The following is a 24,039-nucleotide window of genomic DNA, read 5'->3' on the forward strand; positions in this document are numbered from 1 at the left end:
TACTAGTAAAAAAAAAAATAATAAAAAATTATTAATAAAAATGATATAAAACTATCCCTATTTTGTAAACGCTATAACTTTTGCGCAAACCAATCAATAATCGCTTATTGCGATTTTTTTTTTTTTTTTTTACCAAAAATATGTAGAATAATACGTATCGGCCTAAACTGAGGGAAAATTATTTTTTTATATATTTTTGGGGGATATTTATTATAACAAAAAGTAAAAAAGAATGCGTTTTTTTCAAAATTGTCGCTCTATTTTTGTTTATAGCGCAAAAAATAAAAACCGCAGGGGTGAACAAATACCACCAAAAGAAAGCTCTATTTGTGGGAAAAAAAGGACGTCAATTTTGTTTGGGAGCCATGTCGCATGACCGCGCAATTGTCAGTTAAAGCGACGCAGTGCCGAATCGCAAAAAGTGGTCTGGTCTTTGACCAGCAAATTGGTCCGGTCTGAAAGTGGTTAATCTTGACCAAATTTCCTGTGCCTGTTTCACAGTAGGAATGGTGTACCTTTTCATCATAGGCCTTGTTGACTCTTTTCCAAATGTAGCATTTATGGTTGTGGCTAAAAAGCTAAATTTTGGCCTCTTCACTCCAAACGACGTTCAACTTGATCAATCAACTTGGGTACAAACAGCCTGTCAGATTTTACATTAAATTATTGCAATTGTTTTTAAATAAATATATTCATATTTGGATTTTGCAAAGGCATTTGATACAGTTCCCCATAAATGTTTAATGTACAAACTAAGGTATGTTGGCATGGACCATAGGGTGAGTACATTGATTGATTGAAAACTGACTACGGGGGGCGAGTTCAGAGGGTGGTGATAAATGGGGTATACTCGGAATGGTCCGGTATGGAAAGTGGGGTCCCCCAGGGTTCTGTCCTGGGACCAGTCCTATTTAATTTATTCATAAATGTCCTGTAGGATGGGATGAACAGTTCTCTGTATTTGTGAACAATACAAAGCTAAGAAAGGCAATAACTTCTCTGCAGGATGTGGAAACCTTGCAAGAAGAACTAAACAAATTAATGGGGGGTCAACTACATGGAAAATGAGGTTTAATGTTGAAAAATGTAAAATAATGCATTTGGGTGCCAAAAATATGAATGCAATTTACTCGCTATGGGGAGAACCATTGGCAGAATCTAGGATGGGAAAGGACCTGGGGATAGTAGATGATAGGCTCAGCAATGACGTGCAATGCCAAGCTGCTGCAAGTAAAACCAACAGAATATTGGCATGCATTAGAAAGGGGATTACCTCCAGAGATAAAATGATAATTCTCCCACTCTACATGACTCTGGTCCGGCCGCACCTGGAGTGTGCCATCAGTCCTCAGGAGGGCTGTTCTGGAACTGGAGAGGGTCCAGAGAAGGGCAACAAAGCAAATAAAGGGACTGGAGGATCTCCGCTATGGGGAAAGGCTACAAGCATTGAACTTCTTCTCTCTGGAGAAGAGACGCTTGAGAGGGGATATGATTTCAATGTACACATACTGTACAGGGGATCCTAGCATAGGGAAAACACATTTCCGTGCAAGGGAACTTAAAAAGACAAGTGGCCATTCACTAAAATTAGAAGAGAATCGGTTTAAACTTAAACCGCGTAGAGTTCTTTACTGAGTGGTTATGATGTGGAATTCTCTTCCTCAAGCAGTGGTTTTAGCAGGGAGCATCGATAATTTCAAAAAACAGGGCTGGAGTATATTGGTTATGAAGAAAGGTTGCGAGCACTGAACTTATTCTCTCTGGAGAAAAGACGCTTGAGAGGGGATATGATTTCAATGTACAAATACCATACTGGAGACCCCACAATAGGGATAAAACTTTTTTGCGAAAGGGAGCTTAATAAGACACGTGGCCACTCACTAAAATTAGAAGAAACGAGGTTTAACCTTAAACTGTGTAGAGGGTTCTTTACTGTAAGAGTGGCAAGGATGTGAAATTCCCTTCCACAGGCGGTGGTCTCAGTGGGGAGCATCGATAGTTAAAAAAAAAAAAAAAACTATTAAATGAGCACCTTAATGACCACAATATACAAGGATATACAATGTAATACTGACATATAATCACACACTTGTGTCTTTTTTCAATCTTGCCAACTATGTAACTATATTTAACCCGTTATTAACCCTTAATTTAAGTGAGATTAAATCCTAACACTAGCTATTCTTACATGTTTTCCTTCCCCAATGTGTAACAAAGACCTGTATACTTATGCTCCAGTGCGGTCACGTGATTCTGCAGTTTCGGTTCCCCTGTGTACACATTACACTCCATAAATATAATCTTAAAATCCCAGTGTTTTTCCCATGTATTGAATATTTGAAATGGAATCCTATGATTTCAAAGTGTAGAGAGAAAAAAAGGGCACAGTGCTGAAAAAAAAAAAAATCTAGTGAAACAGAGTTTTCATGCACGTTAGTTTGATTTTCATTGTTCTATATATGCCATGGTATTTTTTGTGTTGGCTAATGCTGTGATCACAGTTAAAGAAAATTAGGCTGTCTGCTAGTAATAAATCTATCGCCCACCCCCTCTCTTGAAATCCTTGCATCAGGTTTTGTGTGCATCTGAGCACTTTTTGCTGATTAAAGCATTAATCACATGCCTTAGGGAACCCCTGATGACTAGGGGATGTGTGAGATTGTGGTTCAGTCACAGGGATGTAAGCCATCTGAACCTGGGCCTAGCTTAGCACTATACTGCATTTCTGATAGTATACAAAATGACAGCTATCTGGTCACTGCTGTCATGCATGCGGTGCTATCTTTCATTCACAGAACTATTTTCTACGATTTATTTTGTAGCTAAGAAGAGCGTGATCAAGTGAAACTAATCTACAGGCCGCAAAGCTGTATCCTCTCATAATACTGATGTGACTAAACCATTTAAGTGTATTGTCCGTGTCGCTGCTTATTTTCTTATTACTTCTAGCATTTTGATCTCTGAATATCAGTTGTCATCATGGTTAAAAAAGCCCTGGGGAATGTTTAATAAAACCCTGTCTTTTTACAGCTAGTTTGTTCCTATTAACTGACTGGTAATAATTTTTTAGTTCTGTTTGCAAAAAGAAACAGAGAAAAAAACCCTAGCAGTGGGACTTTAAAGGCACTACCACACGATCAAACAATATTAGAAAAATATAAAGTATTTATTGAAGAACACGTATAAAATATTGCATATAACCGTGGATACAATATATGCAAAAAAAAAAAAAAAGATATAGCTTCCTGAACCCAACGCGTTTCTGAGATGAATACTATCCCCTTCATCAGGGATTTTCACAGGAAATTTAATATCTATAGAATTCAAATGCATAATGATCAGCAATGGTTAAACTCTAACAAGTATTGCTAGATAATCATATAGAGCAGTGGTCATCAACCCTGTCCTCGCTAACAGGCCAGGTTTTATGTATTACTTTGGGGAGATGCCGACTAGAATACTGCAATCTCTGAGCAGCAAAAGATATCACTTGTGATGTATTTCAGTTATCTTGCAAACCTGGCCTGTTATTGGGCCCTAAGGACAGGGTTGATGACCACTGATATACAGAATACTGCGGGTATTCAAAACTTACAACATAGTCATTTTGCATACACATCTGAGTATCCACGTTAATTAAAAAAAGGAATGACACCGTCACATAGAGTCCCCTGCACATCCTGTCCACATAATTGTTGCTTCAATTTAGAATTGATATGAATGGGAGAAAAGACTAAATGTTGTAAGGGGATAAATTCTCCAATCACACCAAAACCAGTTGAAATCTGGAGACCCAGATACAGCAGAACACACCATGTGTACTGAGGCCCAACAAACGGAAAATCTGGAAGAAAAAAGCAAATATAATGAAGTAAAACAAATATTTAAAAAAGGGGGAAAGATATAAAAACTGCACCCCTCATTACTAAACCCCAACTAGGATGATTGGACATGCCTATATGGAGCAGTGACATGAATTACAGGCAGAGAGGTTGGTTGGGACGTGGAGGGCACAGAAAACCGTAGACCGGTTGAGTGAGAAAATGGCTGATTGATGTCAACATTACCAACAAATGGGGCACCAAAAGAAGAAAAAGGAGATAAGCAAGACAAAAAAAAGTATATATTAGGAAAGTATATGTCTACACTCCGACATGCATAATGCATATAAATCAAAGGCCCAGAGGCATTAAATCACAGGGTTACCCTAATGGCTTACTCTCAATGAATGTGCTCCACCATCAGCCTCTCCAGGAACGTCCCGTCCATAGCCCTGTCTGTGTATGAAATGGAGGTTTAAAACGGAAGTCATCCTGGGTGCAAATGGGAATGGAGGTTGACAAATGGTGAGGCAAACAGCTACTCCCCAAAGAGTCTCCAAAAGGGAAAACTCTTGGCCGTGCTGAGTACACATGAGTGACTGGCGTGAACACTATGTGTGGCGATACATCACTCCAAACAGGTACAACCTGAATCTGTATAAAAGGCAAACGGGAAAAAAAAAAAAGGTAAATAAAAAAAAATATATATATGAGAAATTTTAACAATTGGTCCGATAATGCTGAGTCAAGTTGTATATAAAAATCAATCATAAGCTTTTTTTGTAATAAATATATGTTGGCTTATAAAAAGTAGTCTGCACAGGCAAAGGAACATGAGATAGTGGGAGCTGACCAAAGCCAACCAAGAGAAGCTTACTGCTCGTATCTTCTGCCCCTGTTGTTAGTAAAGGGGGGAAGAACAGTTAATTGGACTTGTTGTGATGTGACTTAAAGCAGAGTTCCAGTCATATTTTTGTTTGTTAAAAGTCAGCAGCTACAAAACGCGAGTGGCTCTGCACTCTGTGACTGGTCCCGAAGGCTTCTAGGACCTGCCATATGTCCCAGAAGACTTTGGGGAGGGAGAACTTCCACTTCCTAATGCGACCAGACCACAAGTGGGAGCAGGTACCTAAAATCTGGCACTTGTTCCCCCCTCCTCCCCAAAACATCAGTTACACAAAACGGGAGCCAGGGAGGAGGCCTTAAAGTGGAAGTTGCACTTTTGGGTGGAACCCTGCTTTAAGTCAGTCATAGGCATTGATCATTTTTCTGATGATGGGGAAAGCTTCCCATTGGCAAAGCACAAAAGCACTGCAGGAGGTATTCCCATTCAACACTGACTGTGTTGATGACCCTGTATCTGACATTGCAGCTAGTGTTACAGTTTATTGCCCCTTACATAGATAACGCTTCCCTGGCTACTGTAAAAAAAACAAAAAACAAAAACAAAACACTATTTCACTGGATATAAAGCCCAACATAGAGCAATCAATAGAATTGTTAATAAACACTGGCCAATTCTGATACAAGACAATAAATCAGAGTGTTGCCAAAAAACTAATATTAGTATTTAGGATGGCCAGAAATATTAAGAATATTGTTGCACCAAGTAAACTAAAATCCCTAAACACTCAGATTAGAGACATGCCTACATTTCCAAATATTTAAGGCACATATTGTTGCCAAGAAAGAAAAAAAAAAGTGGGGAATTTCAGATTCATCATTCATGGTCAGAAGGTCTTTCAGGATTCCAATATCAAAACCTTTACAATTAAACTGTGTAGAACAAGTAACGGATTGCTTGTGCTACATATAATGTCCCTGTGAGTGCAGTTCATTTGAATTTTATTTTATTCAGTTTATAAAAACTGTTTAACTGTGCTAGATTGTGCACTTCCCTGTGTTTTCTCTTTCCTTGTATCTGTTAACAACTTCAGCCCCAGAAAGATTTAACCCCTTCCTGACCAAGCCCTTTTTTTTTTGCTATTCTGCATTGCTTCGCTTTAACTGACTCGCTTTTTGTTTCCCACAAATAAAGCTTTCTTTTGGTGGTATTTGATCACCTCTGTGGCTTTTATTTTTTGCGCTATAAACAAAAAAAGCGTACATTTTTAAAAAACGCAATATTTTTTACTTTTTGCTATAATAAATATCCCCAAAAAATATATAAAAAAATGTTCTTCCTCAGTTTAGGCCAATATGTATTCTACTTTTTTTGGGTTAAAAAAGAAACAAAAAAAACCCTGCAACAAGTGTATATTGATTGGTTTGCGCAAAAGTTATTGCATCTACAAAATAGGGGATAGATTTATGGCATTTTTATTATTATTATTTTTTTTTTATTAGTAATGGCGGCGATCTGCAATTTTTATCGTGACTGCAACATTGCATTGGACAGATCAGACACTTTTCAAACTATTTTGGGACCATTGGCATTTATACAGCAATGAGTGCTATAAAAATGGACTGATTACTGTGTAAATGTCACTGGCAGGGAAGGGGTTAAACATAAGGGGGGCGATCAAGGGGTTAAGTGTGTTCCCTCAGCATGTTCTAACTGTAGGGGGGATGGGCTACCTAGAACATGACAGATCACTGGGAGCAGTAGATTCCCTGTCATGTTGCTTGGCAGAACAGGGAAATGCCTTGTTTACATCTCCCCGTTCTGCCTCTCCATGTCACAATCGCGGGCCACCAGCAGACAGAGTCTGCGGGCACACGCCCGCTTGCCGCTGATGACACAATGATGTACGGGTATGACGTTTGTGCACCTGTGCCACTTTGCCGACAGGTATCAGCGTGAGCCGGTCGGCAAGTGATTAATGATGATTGGGTACTTTTGGTACATGTCATTTACTATTTTATAGCAATCCTATGTTGCCATATGCATGCTTTTGACGTCTTTGTACTTTGCATTTGCTAAGCATTTGAGCCATATCATTGGGTAAGTGGAGCTTTAGAAATATGTATGCAACTTAATATTATCCCAACCAGTGCAAATGGGAAGGAATTACCTTACATATACATGTGGGTTGTAATATTATACAGTGGTTTAGTGCACTTAGACATTTAGGTAGAGGTCGACCGATATGGGTTTTTCTCTGGCCGATGCCGATATTTAGAAATCATGGCAAGCCGATAGCCGATATATGATGCCGATTTTTTTTTTTTTTTTGGGCCGATATGTTAGGCTGATTTTATTTTATTTTATTTTTTTAATCCCCCTTGATCTCATAAAATCTAACACACCTTTCCCACTGGGACATTTTTCAGGCGCTTTTGGGCTAAAAATAGCGCCTGTAAAGTGCCTGCAAAACGGCTCCCCTGCAGTCTGTGTGAAAGACAGAGTGCTTTCACACTGAGTGCCCATTCACACAGGGGCGACACGACTTGCAGCGCGACTCACAGACGCGATCTGCACACGACTTCAGCAGCGACTTGCAAAACGACGACTGTATAGAAGTCAATGCAAGTCGCCTGAAGTCGCCCCAAAAATAGTACAGGAACCTTTTTCTAAGTCTGAGCGACTTGAGTCGCTCCTATTAGAACGGTTCCATAGTACAGAACGGAGCGCGACTTGTCAGGCGACTAAGTCGCCTGACAAGTCGCGGTAGTGTGAACGGGTACTAAGGCGATGCGCTGGCAGGATCTTAAAAAAAGTCCTGCAAGCTGCACGTTTGGAGTGGTGTATACCGCTCCTCCACCACTCCTGCCCATTGATATGAATGGGCACCACTGCCGAAGCGCATGCAATGCGATTTGGCAGCGATGCTTCACGGGCGCATTTAACCTCTTCCTCGGCCGCTAGCTGGGTTTTATGTGCCCCACTAGCAGCCAAATAGCGCCGCTAAAATGATGGTAAAGAGCCGCTAAAACTTGCAGCGTTTTACCATCAACGCCTGCCCGCTCCAGTGTGAAAGCGGCCTTCATAAGTGATGCAGAAAATTTCTTACATTTAAACATTTATTAAACAAAACAAACCTCCAATCGGTTTACTTGTATGTATGATTTAGATTTAAAAAAAAAACTATATATTAAATAAAAACAGGTAGTCAAAACTTTTGGACGAAAAAAAAATGGGCTAACTTTACTGTTTTAAATTTTTTTATTTTTTTTTTAAATAGTGTATTTTTTTCCCAAAAAAATGCATTTGAAAGACCTCTGTGCAAATGCCGTGTGACATAAAATATTGCAACAACCGCTATTTTATTCCCTAGGATCTCTGCTAAAAAAAAAAATATATATATATATATATATATATATATATATATATATATATATATATATATATATATATATATATATATATATATATATATATATATATATAATTTTTGGGGGGTCTAAGTGATTTTCTGGCAGAAAATACAGGACTTTTACTTGTAAGCAACAAGTGTCAGAAAAGATTTAGTCTTTAAATGGTTAAACTGAGAACTTCTACACACAGAGATGACTTCATTCATTCAAGTGTAAACATTGTATCTTTCTGTTCCTTTCTTGGCAGCCTGCCCAGAGAGGAGACAAGTCGTTTCTATGACGACTCAGGCAACTTACACTGACTTCTATTACAGAAGTCATTTCCAAGTCCCCCTGTTCTAAATCGGCCTTTTTATCAGCACAATCGGCCGATGCCGATTAATTAAAAAACGGCAAATATTGGCTGATATATCGGTCGACCTCTACATTTAGGTGACGTGTTTTGGCAGTTACTGGGTTTTCTTTGAATTGTAAAACTGTCATGGAAATGGTTTATGCGCTTTATATCTTCCTGTTATTCCTGCCATGCCCATTGGTATTTTCAACTATCCAGGATCTATTATTGGGCCATGAGGAATTACCGTATTTATCGGCGTATAACACGCACCTTCATTTTAGGAGGGAAGTTTCAGGAAAAAAACCTCAAATTTTAAATAAAGATAAAGCAAAATAAGGGTCATCTCTGCAGCCTCACCATTGCCCATCTGCAGCCTCACCATTGCCCATCTGCAGCCTGATCAATGCCATGTGCAGCCTCACAATTGCCCATCAATGCAGCTTGATCAGTGCCCACCTACAGCTTCACAATTTCCCATCAATGTCCATATGCAGCCTCACTATTGCCATGAATGCAGCCTGATCAATGCCCATCTGCAGCCTCACTTCAGATTACTGCTGCCTTGGAGGGGACAGGGAGTGGAGCGGTACGAGCGCCATCAGATTACATACAGATAGAATCTCCTGTTTACTCGGCGGCCTCTTTAATACAAAGTCCCGCCTCCTGGACGGCTTCTTTGATAGACAGAACAGTGGTCCAATTGCGGCCTAGGAGACGGGACTTCCTAATACAGAGGCCGCTGAGTAAACAGGAGATTCTTGCTGTATGTAATCTGACAACGCTCTTCCCGCCCACCCCCCTCTCCGTTCCCTCCTAGGCAGCCCAAATTGCAGTATCGGCGTATAATACGCACACATTATTTGCACCCAATTTTCAGGGTGAAAAGGTGCGTGTTATATGCCAGGAAATACAGTAATTGCTTAGCATTCATTGGCGGTGAGGTCAGATTGGATTTCAATTTACATATCTCTGCTTTATAACGCACATGCATAGTGCTATGCTTTAACAAAATTAATGTACACCAAGATATATATTAGGATTTGGCATTGTTGCCTCAGATGTGCATATGTGGAATGTCCCCAGTACGTTCGTTGTTTTCCTAGGAGGTAAAATACAATATAGTGCACTGAACTCCAATATCCTTATTGGCACATAACAGCAATGGATAAAATAAGGGCAGGTATGTTTGGAGGAAGCCCATTCCCCTTTTAAGGAGTAGAGAGACACTTGAAGCCCAGCTTAAACTGCCCATTGTGTCCCTACACCATTTTCAGCATCCTAAACAAAAATGATAACCGCCACTACAATTACTAGCGTGTAAACTAAAGTGCACATGGAAGGGTTTTAAACAGCACAAACAAACAAAAAATTTCCCAGCACACTTACTAGCTAGCCAGCAAAAAAAGAAAGAAACTGGCTGCAGAGCTACTTCCTGCACAGCGTGTATAGTACACGTGAAGAACCTACCTGATAGTTTGGAGGCTTTGGCTATAGGGGGAATAAATATGTTGTACTTTTGGACCCAAAATAAAAATACTGTATGGAGGAGGCCAGCAACTAAACAGCCGCTGCAGCTGTTGCTCACACACAAAGGTAGTCCTAAAAGTTGGGTCTTTGAACTGTGATCAGAGAGAGGCTGACAGGCTGCCAATCACATCTATTTCCATAACCCTACTTGCTCCCCTGCTTCTCATTGCTTCTACCTTGTTTGTTCTTATCCTGCCAGTGATGAGATGGACTTTCTTGACGGTCTCATCATCTGCATTTTTGTTCAGGATAGGGAGATCAGTAAACATGACTCTCAGGATAACTAATCTCCTACTCAGTGTAATTGAACCTGGAAGTGGGAAGTAGTCAGTCATTAGCACCTTCTCCTGGTTTACGGTCATTGCTGAAACAGTTAATAGAAGAGAAGGAGGTGAATGAGGATTCTGTGTCTTGGGTGTTTTTTTTTTTCTCCAGCAGAAAGTATAGAGACATTAGGTGCCTAGATCTGTCATAACATGAATAAACTATCACCAGGGGCCCTGTCACCCTGTCATGGTTATACAGTAATATTTCTCTGTCAGCTTACCTCTCCTCATGTTCAGACTAAGAGGCCAGCCACTCTCACCTGGCTGTTTTTATAACCTCTCCTCTAAGCATGGCTTCACCCCAGGCCCTATCGAGGAACCCTATATTAACATGTGCACTGCAAGCCAGTGGTGCTGATCAACCATTGTGTATTCATTGTGTGTTTGGCTTCCCGTTTCCTGCTTGCCATGTGCTCTTCGTTTGTCTCTGTTACCGACCTTGGCTTTTTCTTGACTATTCCAGTCTGCTCTTGACCCTGACTATCCCTGTTTGCCTTTGGCATGTATTCTGTTGTTCTTGTCTGCTAGTCGCCCTGACCTCTGCCTTATCCCTTTTTGTTCTAGTCTGCTGCTTCCTTCTCCTGTAGTCTACCGAGAGCATGAGCTGTGAGACCCTAGGGGCTGCCACCTGAAGCTGACTGCAGCGCAGTCCATCCTCACCACCGCCCTGGGGAATCTATGCCCTAGCTCACACTGGGATCTGTGTTAGTGATCCAGTAGACCTGCTTCCTGAACCTCCCTGGGTACTATTTGCAGCAGTCAGTCCTAGGGTCTGCTATCTTTAGCGGTGAACTTTTAACTCCTATGGAGTGCATCTGTCACCTGGTCTCAAGTGACCTGACACACCCCCTGATATCCGTAATTAAAGCAGGAGTAAACCCGCTGATGTATTATTATTATTTTTTTAGACCTACAAGGGAAAAGGCATAATGGGCTAGTATGTGACATAATGAGCTAGCACTGAGTGTCCGGAGAAGCAGTATTGTCTTATTGATTTCTTTCCGGCAAAGTCCGGCGTCTAATGGGCTTTCAGCTTAAAATCCCCTGTGCGCATGCACCGCTGCAGTCAATGACTCATTGCAAGGGGAATATCTCCTAAACCATACAGGTTTAGGAGATTTTCTTTTTTTTTTAACCTACAGGTAAGCCTTATTATAGGCTTACCTGTAGGTAAAAGTAAAAAAAAAAAAAACACTATACAACCGCTTTAAGTATAGTTTAAAAAAATCTATTACAGTACAAATTACTGTGCTTTACTTTGCATGAAAACGGAATTGTGGCATTGCTGGCTCCTGCTGTAATGTTCAAGTATTCACATCATAAATGCGCACTGTGGCATTTACCTCTAGATTTTCCCTTCTTCAGTGCAGACAGCACCACAATCCCAGTTGTAGCTGCTTTCTCTGGCACTGCCATCTTCGCCTCCACTACTTCCTGGTCCAGTGTCTTTTCTCTTTTTGGCCACTTGACAGTTACTGTTGATGTAACTCCTGCTCTTGCATGCTGTTGTTACACTGTTCTGGCACCCTGCATTTGCTAAAGGCAGTATACCCTAGAACAAGATTACAAAGAGCAAGGGAAAAAGCTTTACCTCCCTAGAATATTTTTATTTTATTTTTATTTTTTCATTTAAATCAGCCTTTCTCAATTTTTTTTTCCTGAGAGGAACCCTTGAAATTCAGGTCTGAGGGAACCCATAATAAAAATAATTGGGGGTTAATGAAAAAAAAAAAACTTTAAATGGGTGGCTAGAGGAAAGAATGCAACCCTTACACCCTACACACAATCGGAAATTCGGCCAGCAAAAGACATATGAGAGCTTTTGGTCGGAAAATGCGATCGTGTGTAAGCTCCATTGGACTTTTGCTGGCTGAATTTTGGCCAGCAAAAGATTGAAAGCATGTTCTCAATTTTTCGGTCGGAAAAAGTTCCTATTCGAAAATTCATGTTCGTTCATGTGTATGCATTTCTGATGCATAAAAACTCACGGATATTCAGATTCAACTACGAGACGGAAGCTATTGGCAACTGGCTATTGAACTTCCTTTTTCTAGTCCCGTTGTACGTCGCCGTGTTCTTGACGGTTGGAATTTGGTGTGACCGTGTGTCTGCAAGACAGCTTGATCGAAATCCCGTTGGAAAAACCATCAGAGCTTTTTCCGACCAAAATTCTGATCATGTGTACGCGGCATTACAGATTGTTAAAAAATATTACTGGCATTGTGCAGATGGCTCTGGAACTCTGCAGGCACCATAAGGGAGGTCAATTAGTCGCAGCTCAAGGAACCTCTGGGGAATTCTAGTTAAGAATTTATGGTTTAGATCCTCCTAAAGATAGCTTGTTCATTTTAAATAGGCTGCTAACACATGGAAACCAATAAAAAAACATGCAGACTAGGCATGGAATGTGCTTAATAGTGCACTGCATGGAAAATGCATGGCTGCCTAGAGTAGTTGTGCAAAGGCTTGCCATTCTAAGTGAATGGTACCATAACGTACCACGCAAAGTATTGTGCTTTAACGCCCATTGCTGTAAGTCGCGGTAAAACACATGTATTGCTGTATGTTACCACAGTGCAATAATGTAAAGCCAGCCTTGTAGTGGGAGGATTTTAGTATAACAATAGAGGAAGCAGTAAGGATTTTTAGCATACATCACTTATTTACAGTTTCATGTACTTACTGTGTTTTTTTTTTTTATTTATTTATTTATTTTTTAAACCAAAATGGTTTTATTGAAAAGGATGCCAATGTACAGCGTATGGTTAGAAATCAATCAATATTTCTAATGTAGTGAAAAGAATCATATGATGTACATACTGTATCAGGAATGGTACATAAGGTAAGTCATAAGTTAAGTGTATATAACAAGACTTTATTTTCTTGCAGCAGCTTACTACCACTTTAAGGGAATCCCTTGAGCCCCCCCCCCCCCCCCCCCGGTCCATTGGAAGATTTGCCCTTTATTACTTTTCCTGGGTCAACCCAAAATTTGGGATTTTCATTTTCAATGATTATGATAAAACAGACAAATCGAGAGGGTGAATCTCCCTAAGGAAGGCTCACAAAGCAATAAAAGTTGATAGGTGCTCTGACTCATCTCCACTCTATCAAACGTTTAAAAAAATAAAAAGGTTTGCCTTTTTACACTTTAAAGTTGCAATGTGCTATTGAGAAATTGACAAAAATTGTAAAAATCATAAGGCCCAAAACAATGCTCAAATGTGTTCTAAATTTAAAGGGACTCTGCTAGGATAAAAGTATGTGGGCTGCCAATGATGGCTTCTTCTTTGATAATGCCAATTCTGTGGCTATTATGCAGATGATTACAAGTCTTGACCTGGAGCAAATACAGAGATAAAGAATTCTGACACTTTTTTCACACTTGTTTACAGTGGGCTTGTTCCAGTTTTCTTTACTCAAAAGTATTGAAGACAGAGCCAGGCAACTCTCATCTTCAAAAATAAAAACAGAAATGGCAGTGCCCATATTTTTTTTTCCATAAGAGTCACTTTAAACCGTCCATGATGCTACCACAGCTGGTACCAATCACCTGTTAGCCCTTGTACACACGGTCGGACATTCTGACAACCAAATCCGTTGGATTTTGTCCGAAACTGTTGCATACACGTGGTCGGACAAAGTTGTCGGAAAATCTGATTGTACATAACGTGATGACGTTATTTCGTTACGACGGGACTACGTTCAGGCTAGTAGCCAATAGCTTTGGTCTAGGAATTTGATCTGAGCATGCGTGGCACTCCATCGGAGTAGGCTACACATGATCGGAGTATGTCCGATCGGAGCATTTTGTCGGAAAATTTTACGGACAAGTTGGAAAACTTGGTCCGTCGGATAGTCCGACGGAAACAGTCCGATGGAGACCACACACAGTCGGATTATCCGACAAAACGGTCCGATAGGACACATTCCGTTGGAATCTCCGACCGTGTGTACAAGGGCTAAGTGACTGGTACAAATTGCAAAGTTCTTAAAATTCTATTTTTTTTTTAAATTTGATGATATAATTAATGTTTATTAATGCATTTTTTTTCCCTCCTAAACAGATAAACGTGTTGAAAAATGGCCTCTGATGCAATCTCCACTGCCAACACTGACAATCAGCACTCTCTATCTGCTGATTGTATGGCTGGGCCCCAGATTCATGAAGAATCGAGAACCTTTCCAATTACGCTACTTCTTGATTGCCTACAACTTTGGGATGGTTATCCTGAACTTCTTTGTATTTAAAGAGGTTAGATTATTTCATGTGTTACATTTTAAGACCAGTGCTTCGAAAGTTTCCCCCATGTAGGTCTAGTGCTCCTATCCGTTTCTTTATAACTATATGCATTTTTATGACTAACTGGATGTGTTATAAGATTAGCCAGCATGTCAATAGCTCCTAAACTAGATACCATAACAAAATTGTTCATTGTTTTCCATTAATGGTATGAAGAAAAGCAAAGTCTGTATACAAAAATATTTACATGTTATATTGTATAGGATATATTTATTATATTGTAGAAGAACCACTGCCTTGCTAGCAGTCATGGCATCTAAAGACTGGTCAGTATTGCTAGTGGTTCAGACAGGTCCATTTAGCCATTGGAAAGTGGCAAAGGTTCTTGAAGTCATGGCAGTGGGAAGTTAGCTATTCTAATTGGTCCCGAGATATCTGCTACACAATCTTGCTGCTTAGTCAAGGTCAGCTGTCTCAATGACAGATGAATAAAGGGCATTGTATTGGCAGTTCTATGCTTTTGGGATACTATAAAAGAGTAATGTATCCCTTTATAAAAAATTTTTTTTTAAATGTATTATGCCTTTGCAAGGTTCCATACATTACTCTGGCTCAATTGTCTGCAGGGGTGAGTTTAGAGCAAGAAAGTCCAGACTCAGGAACACATCCTCTTCAGCCATTCAATTTTAGTCTGTCCCACTCAATTAAAGTGGTTATAAAGCCTCGTTTTTTTTTTACCTTAATGCATTCTATGAGTGATAGTGATTGTAAAGTGTCTATTATTTTTATAAAAAAAAAAAAAAAATTTTTGTTATACTTACCTGCTCTGTTGCAGTGGATTTGCGCAGAGTAGCCCGGATCCTCCTCTTCTCGGGTCCCCCTTCTGTGCTCCTGGCCCCTCCCTCCTGTCTTGTGCCCCCACAGCAAACAGCTTGCAATGAGGGCACCTGAGCGGAGTCCCAGCTCCCTATGTTCATTCAGACACTGAGCCACGGTAAAAAAACAACCTGTGCTGCATGAACCCCCCACCCACCCTTATTCTTACCTGAGCCCAATCCGATCCAGCAACATGCATAAGAGCTGCGGCTCTCACCACTGTCTCCCTCATTGGGCAGATTGATAGGAGCGACAGCTTTTGGCTCCACCTGCTGTCACTGAAATGCTGTGATGAGGGAAAAGGGGGCAGGGTCGAGTCGTCCTGTCTGTGTCTATAGAAGCAAAATGGGTTGCTTGAGTGCGGGCACACAAGCGTGCCTCCACGGAAAGTGGCTTTTCTTTTTTTTTACAAAGGTAAACTCGTTTTTTAAGGGGTATTGGTAGGTGAGCTACTGTGCATGTAGGGTTCTACATTTGATAATGTATAGTGCCTCTTTATTCATCCAGTTTTGTTGGCGATACTCATAACTGTGATAACTTACTGAACCGCAGCGGATAAAGCATGCCAGCTTTCCTGTGTATTATATCTGAAATGGATTAAGTTGTGACCACTCAGCTGCATCCTGTGCTGCAATACAGAGAAGCTGTCCATACATCAGTATTTTAAAATACCACAGTCTGTGCAATAGGCCTTGCATTTTGTTTCTTCATTTAAATGATCCCTCCACCCAAAATAGATACTTTATTATGGGTGCAGCCTTTAATGGCATGCTACATCCGTCCCTGTCTTCTTCAGTTGCTTGCATATTTCAACAGCCAGATCAGTTTGCAATAATTCCTGGTGGTGTTCCCTTCTACCTTTTTGTGTGTTACAACATCTGTTGGAATATGCATAATGATGAGGCTAGATTCACACACATGCAGCATTACTGGACAGGCTAGTGTCCGTGTTGGTTACGATACACTGAAATGTGCATCGCACTGTTCCCTATTACACTGCTTACTTTTTTTCACTTTATTTGAAGTGTCACATTGTGACACTTTGGGGGTTATTTATGAAAGACAAATCCACTTTGCACTGCAAGTGCACTTGGAAGTGCAGTCGCTCTAAATCTAAGGGGTAGCTCTGAAATGAGGGGAAGCTCTGCTGATTTTATCATCCAATCGTGTGCAAGCTAAAATGCTGTTTTTTTTTTTTTTTTTTTTCCTCTCATGTCCCCCTTGGATCTACAGCGACTTTACTTCCAAGTGCACTTGCAGTGCAAAGTGGATTTTCCTTTAGTAAATAACCTCCTTTATGTTGCTGCACATTAGCGCGGCGTGTTGCACTGTTGTGTGGTGATATGCGGTACCATCCATTGCACAGTGGAAAAATAAAGTAATTGCTGCATTTTCACACTGCACGACCTATCATACCAGAATTGTGGTGTGAATGGGGTGCATAGAAAACTGTGTTTTTTATGTGCCCTAGAGATGATCTGCGTTTATCCAGTACAGAAAATGCAGGTCACTGCACATAGTGTGAATGAGCCCTAAATAATTTGAAGTTCCAGCAGAGATAGAAGGACCCCTCATAATCAACACATCAGATCTGTAGACCCAAAATTTCAAGCAGAGAATTTTTGGACTCTTTCACCAAAAGAGTCCTCAAGAAATATAGAACATTTTTAGATTAGTAGTAATAAAATTATGTTTTTTTAAATTATTTTTATTTTGTTATGTTATTCTATTTCCCTCTTTTTATATTTTAAATAGTCATTCTGTATATTTTTGTCTATTGGATATAACTATTTTGCCTTGGGGCCCTTTCAGGTGGGCTTGTCCGTGTACGGACTCCGCTTTGCTCAGCAGGGATCGATCCACTGTTTCCCGCTGAGCAGGTGGATAACAGTTCCATCTCCACTCACTGTGCTGAGACAGACTTGTCAGAGCCCCACTCTCCTCTATGGAGATCAGATGAAAACCATCCGCCTGTCCGTTTTTCATCCGATTCTCCAGACGGATGAAAAATAGGGTCTCCATCCGTCTGGATTTAACAGACAGGATGAGATGAGATATCAGCAGATATGTCACTGCTGACATCTGCCGCTCCATAGGAGTGAATGGAGGCTCCAATCAGGTCCGCCTGAAAAACCGACAGGCGGACCTAATCGGAAAGCCCGTGTGAAAGGGCTCTTGCAATTGCTCTTATAAATAGTGGTGTGCAGAATACAGACTCACAGTAAGGAGCTAGCCTTCCATTCACTGGCTACAGCAAACTGTTGTGGGTCACTGTATTCAGCAATAATCTTTGCACTGGCTCATAGGATGGTCTGAATGTGAATCTTTTTTTTTATATTTTATCTTGCAGCTTTTTTTAGGAGCAAGAGCAGCAGGATACAGTTACCTCTGTCAATCTGTAGATTATTCTGATGATGAAAATGAAGTCAGAGTAAGTATTCTATTTGATTAGTGTCTCAGAACATTGTGTGATGATGATTTTTGTTCATGCCATAATAGTTATTCTCTGTGGCACCTTTTGTAGATCTGCATTGCCATATTATAATATCAGGTTTACACATTTTATGAAGTGAAAAAGAAGATTATTATAACAAATGTATGTTGTAGAACATGTGGAAGAAGACCGCCTGGAAGGCGGCATTCTGCTTCAATTGCCTTTATTGGGTCCAAATATTAAAACGACAAACCATACAGCAAATGGTAGTGAAAAGATAGATCAGCTAATGCGTTTCACTCCTTTCCTAGTGCTTAATCATAGCTGGAATAATGGTCAAACACACAGGTGTATATATACGTGAATTAGGGAATGCAATCAATCTAGAAACTGAAAACACTTGTGTGTAGCCAATGAAACATAAACAGTTTATGAGGGCCTTTTTTTCTCTGACTCTAAAATTGAGCACGTGAGACTTAAAGTGGAACTAAACCCATCAATTTAACGGGGTTTATTTCCATGCCAGGAATGTAAGTGATTGTAAACCCTCACATACACACAGTGAAGTCACTGGCATCAGGTGGTACACAGAGATTAAACAAATCCTCCAACATAAGTTGTATCTGTCTATCTGCAGTCTTCTCTTCTCTACATCTGTTCAAATTGCTGAATTTTTAAGTTTGCCTGAGAGTTCATAAAAACCAGTGTGGAGAGCTGATTGAACGGAAAGGGACCGACCCCTCTTCACACAGCACACAGGAATTGAGCGGAAGCTGTCCCCCCCGTCACCTGTTGCCTCTTGGTTTTAGGCTGCTTTCACACTGGGGCGGTATTCAGGCGTTACAGCGCTAAAAATAGCGCCTGTGTAGCGCCTGAAAAAAAACGGCCCCTTTAACTCCAGTGTGAAAGCCAGAGGGCTTTCACACTGGGGCTGTGTGCTGGCAGGACAGTGAAAAAAGTCCTGCTAGCCGCATTTTTGGAGTGGTGAAGGAGCGGTGTATTCACCGCCCCTATACCGCTCCTACCCATTGAAATCAATGGGACAGCGCGGCAATACCGCCGGCATAGCGCCGCTGGAGCGGCGCTTTGCGGGCGGGTTTAACCCTTTTTCGGCCGCTAGCAGGGGTTAAAACCACCCCGCTAGCGCCCGCAGACCGACGCTAAAACGACGGTAAAGCGCCGCTAAAAATAGCGGCACTTTACCGCAGACGCTCGCACCGCCCCAATGTGAAAGCAGCCATAGGAAAACTTGTCAGAAGTGACTTGTGCTGATAGCAGAGGAACAAAGCAGCAGGCAGAAATTACACTCAGTGCTCTTAATTGAGACAAATGCACTCTACAGAGGGATATGCTTTGTTCATATTTCAGGTCTGAGGTTTACAACCACTTACTTGTAATCTCAACTAAACTGTCAAACCATTAAATGGCTGGTGTCACAACTGATCACATGTGCAGCACCGTAGCAGTAACAGATCAAACCAAGGCTAAGATCACAGCTTCCTTGGCCAAAAGAGATAGAAGGGTTTAGTTCTGCTTTAAACTGAATATAAAATAAATAAATATTTGAAATTTATATATGCAATCTGTCCTCCCTATGAAGGACCATGAAATTCTATTCAGCTTATCTTGTGAAAGAGAAACCCCTGGTAAATAACATTACCAGGTCCTTTACCTTTACCATTAGTAATACAGCATCGTAGTCTGTGATAGGCCAAAAGGGATCAGCAGGACACTGATGAGGCCTACCACTGTAGTTTACCGTTTTTCCATTGAAGTATGTGGTTACAATTTAGAGTAACCATGTATCACTGTTTAGTTGTGTCTGCCCTCCTTTGTGGGAGCGGAGTTAGGGTTCCAAGAGTATGGACTCATTCTCTGGACTGAAAAGGGCTTTCTCACTATACTAAGGTATGACTACCTCATAAGGCAATCGGGGGCACTGGTGGACTAGCAAAGGGGCACTTAGAAGCTTATGTACAGGAGCGTGTATTGAAGAAATCTTTGAACTGTTCATTTGTTACATTTAAACACCTTCAGTAAAGAATGTTTAATGTTATTCAATTTGGCCTGTTCTGACATTACTTGAGGACAACCTTAAAGGGTGCATATGTGTATTGAATATGACAAGAATAGGGCGGATTAGGGAATGAGACCTGATAGAGATGCTGTACAAATGTCTAATGTGCAGTGAAGCTATTCAGAGGAGGCTATATTGCCATTGCTAATGACTACAGTACTACTGTCGGGTGCATAAGCAGCCAGCCGGTCAGGAAGCAGTGTGACTTGGTAAAGGTGACGGAAGGTCCTGGTAGTGAAGGAAATTGCATGCTTAAGCTTCTTCCCTAGTGACCGGAACCCCAATACTGGGCTTGATTCACTGCACAGGGCATCCTAGGGACGTAGCCTGGAGTGAGGCTAAGATGGAGTGAGGAGAATAATAAGCATGTGTGTTATACACAAGTCAAGCTTCCTAGTATTCAATAGGGAGTAGTCACTGGGAAGTGAGGTTATAGGTTAGTGGTCTGGTGGAGTCTGGTAGAATCTGAGTACCAGCTCAGAAAAGCTGCACAACAAAAGTGAGAGAAGATTTATGAAGTGTAAAGAGGAACTGATGTTCGTAGTGAACAATATGAAGTGTTACAGAAGCTGAGCCATGGATTACAAGAAGATATTTGTGTTCCTGTGGAGAAAGATCGATTTTAAGTTGGAGCGCTACCTAAACAGCAGCATCAGCCCACCTAGCGAGCGCTCTCTCCAGGTCTCCACTTGGGCACAGTAAACCCCTTCACCCACATGCTAAGGAGAGAATATTGAAAGCTAATATCTAGACAGAGTACCTTTTTGTTCCATGTAAAATACATTTACAGAACCCCTGATTTAACCAGAAAACCATATGTACTTGCATGATCGTGCTCTAAATATGTGCCAAAAGTATGGTAAAAAAAAGTTTGTGCTTGCGGAAGTTCTTAAGCCCCATACACGCGATCAGGTTTTCTGCAGATTTTTTTTTTTTGTCTTCAGATTTACCAAAACCATATGATATGAGGTCAAACTTTAGGAGTTTCAATTTGTATGCAATCAGGCAGACCCTTGCACTACATGGTTTTGGTAAATCTGAAGACAAAAATCACCAGAGAATCTGATAGTGTGTATGGGGCTTTAGTGTGCAAAATATTTCCCTTGTTAAACCCAATAACACAGATCTATATACTTCTATGGGAAGATGAAAGACGAGTTATAAAAAAAAAAAAACTAACTATCCTTACACCTTGAGGATATTTTTTTTTTGTTTTATTATCACATATTTGTATTGAAAACCATGCATTTGCTATACGTACAATGCCATCTGCTTGTTATAAGCAGTTGAAGATGAGCTATATTTATGTCTACAGGAATACAGAAAGATGCTAGGCTTTCATTTATATCTGTATCACTCAAAGCTTTCTGCAGTTTACTACCGCTTATATAAATAAATGGGTAATTTGTGATATATCTGACAAAAATTGATATCCATGCATCTTTGGTATGAGCTACTGCATGTCTGAAATAAAAAATATGCAGTCCAGTAGTGGTTTAGCCTTAATCCTGCAAGTATTCTGTATAGTAGAATAACCTGTGCAGTACTCATTTATGGGTGGGTAGATCTAGAAACCGAGTTGTGGAGCTCTTACCTTCAGAGGCCCTTCAGAAGCTGATCAATGATTTTTAGTAATGTCTATGTTTTAAAATATATATGTAAATTAGCATATTTATAATTTGGATTTCGTGTTCTTCTCGCTCACTATTCCCTATGTTACTTTTTACAGGTTGCTTCTGCTCTATGGTGGTACTATGTCTCTAAAGGAGTGGAGTACTTTGACACAGTATTTTTTATACTAAGGAAGAAATTCAATCAAATTAGTTTCCTCCATGTGTATCACCATTGTACAATGTTTACATTATGGTGGATTGGAATCAAGTGGGTTGCTGGAGGACAATGTATGTATCACTGTAATCTTGGTAACCTCATATAATATCATTGTTTGCAAATGTTTGTCCTATTCTATTCCACATAATACCGCTTACTGCTACTTCCTGACATTTTATTTATGGATGCTGGCGGTAGAGTCGGTATAATTTTGTACCTTTGGTACTCCTTTGCTCTACTGCAAAACTATCCCCACTACTGTCTTTTCCATGATGTAAAAGAATTCAAACTGTGGGAGTGTGGTCCTGAAAGCTAAGAACTTTTCCCTTTCCTTTACATTTTGTGGAGCGATTGTACAGCTCCTGCTCCCCATTTCCAATGAGTGGCATGACATCAGGGCTCAATTACACAGAGCTGTGATGTCACTCACTGACTTCCATTTTTTTCCCTCGTTGTTGGTGGAAGAGATAGTTCTCTCCTAACTGTTGCAACAGCCACTTAAAGTGGAAGTAAACTCCCCTATTGTTTTCAGCCAAGGAAGCTGCCATCTTTGCCTCTGTTTAATCCTCAACTGCTATGGTGCTGCACATGTGATTCGTTATGACACCAGCCATTGGATGGTTTGATAGTTTGGTTGAGAGCACAGCCAATGTGCAGTTAGCATTCCCGGCATGCCTATTTTTTTTTTAACTGTTTAAATCAATGGGTTTACTTCCACTTTAACAGGGAGAAGAAACCAGAGCTGATGATTTTGGCATATGTTTTTTCTTTAGAATGCTGAATTACAGAGGTCTAGCCGGGGCTGTCTTTTTACAATGCACATCAAGCAAGTGGAGGGGGATTTCTTTCAGATGGCTTAAGGCTGGACAAAAATAACCTCAGGCAAAAATGAAGGCATAGGTCTCAAAGCTACCTTTACCTTGTAAAGAAAAAACAATGAAGCTTTGCATACAAGGCTGCTACCTCCGAAACCCTCCTTGATGAAGTGATGGCTACTAGGAAGGTGATGTTCTATGACAAGATCTGCAAATAAATCTCCCAGATAGGTTTGAAAGGAGGCTTCTAGAGAATCAAAAATACAAAGCTCAAATCTTAGCTTAAGGGGAGGAGCAATGTGGCCACTTGTACAATAGTACGAACTAAGTAACGGTTAGCCATTTGCTGCTGGTAATAGAATAACCAAGGCTTATTCTTCACTGGTACTCAGTGCTGGACACTGATCTACCTGTGACTAAAAGCTAAGGACCTGACCAACTTCAAAGATATGGGGATTGTACCTCAGAGACTTACATCAGTGAAAACATGCATTCTTGGTAGAGTGGGAAATCTGTGAGGTGGTTTATGAGCTTAAAGCATGGTGGAATTGACCGCCTCAAAGAGGCCCCAGTCTCTCCCTCTCCCTCTCCTTCTTCCTCTCCTTTCCCTTATCCCTCCCCTTCTCCTTTCCCTTATCCCTCCCCTTCTCCCTCTCCTTTCCCCTTTCCCTCTCTTCCCTTCTCCCTCTCCTTTCCCCTTTCCCTCTCTTCCCTTCTCCCTCTCCTTTCCCCTTTCCCTCTCTTCCCTTCTCCCTCTCCTTTCCCCTTTCCCTCTCTTCCCTCCCTTCTCCCTCTCCTTTCCCCTTTCCCTCTCTTCCCTCCCTTCTCCCTCTCCTTTGCCCTTTAACTCCCTTCCCTTCTCCCTCTCCTTTGCCCTTTCCCTCCTTCACCCCCTTCCTCTCCTTCACCCCCTTCCTCTCCTTCACCCCCCTTCCTCTCCTTCACCCCCCTTCCTCTCCTTCACCCCCCTTCCTCTCCTTCACCCCCCTTCCTCTCCTTCACCCCCCTTCCTCTCCTTCTCCCCCCCCACCCGCTCCTTCTCCTTCACCCCCCTCCCGCTCCTTCTCCTTTCCCCTTTCTCTCCTTCTCCTTCACCCTCTCCATCTTCCTCCTACTCCTTTTCCCTCCTTCTTTGCCCTTTCACTCCCTCTCCCTTTCTGGGCTTCAACAGACACCCAAACAGAATTACTATGCTGTGTGCTCCAATTAATTTTACTACAATTTAGTGTTTTTGCTGTTTTAAGAATCTGAAGTTTCAGAATTGATATTTCTTGATGTGTTAACTCACACTGACTTTTTGTTATTAACTATATACATTGTCTGTTACCTTACAGCCTTTTTTGGTGCACATATGAACGCCATGATTCACGTAGTGATGTACTTGTATTATGGGTTAGCAGCCTGTGGACCCCATCTCCAGAAATATCTCTGGTGGAAGCGATACTTGACAATTTTACAATTGGTAAATTGCCCTTTTTTTATGGTTGTGATAAGAA

The 24,039-nt window shown here is 40.9% G+C and overlaps 1 protein-coding gene across 1 annotated transcript in view; it reads left to right on the forward strand.

Annotated features, from left to right (window-relative positions):
• Positions 1-24,039, forward strand: part of ELOVL4 (ELOVL fatty acid elongase 4) — a 50,390-nt gene that overhangs the window by 18,375 nt on the left and 7,976 nt on the right. Inside the window, exons 2-5 of the mRNA XM_077487338.1 lie at positions 14,336-14,523; positions 17,738-17,818; positions 21,628-21,799; positions 23,878-24,005. Of these exons, the coding sequence (XP_077343464.1) occupies positions 14,336-14,523; positions 17,738-17,818; positions 21,628-21,799; positions 23,878-24,005 (569 nt within the window). The remainder of the gene's footprint in view (positions 1-14,335; positions 14,524-17,737; positions 17,819-21,627; positions 21,800-23,877; positions 24,006-24,039) is intronic.

Source organism: Lithobates pipiens, unplaced genomic scaffold (genome assembly GCF_037356315.1).
Source record: "Lithobates pipiens isolate NorthernLeopardFrog02 unplaced genomic scaffold, aLitPip1_a1.2 Scaffold_18, whole genome shotgun sequence".
Taxonomy (NCBI): Eukaryota; Metazoa; Chordata; class Amphibia; order Anura; family Ranidae; genus Lithobates; species Lithobates pipiens.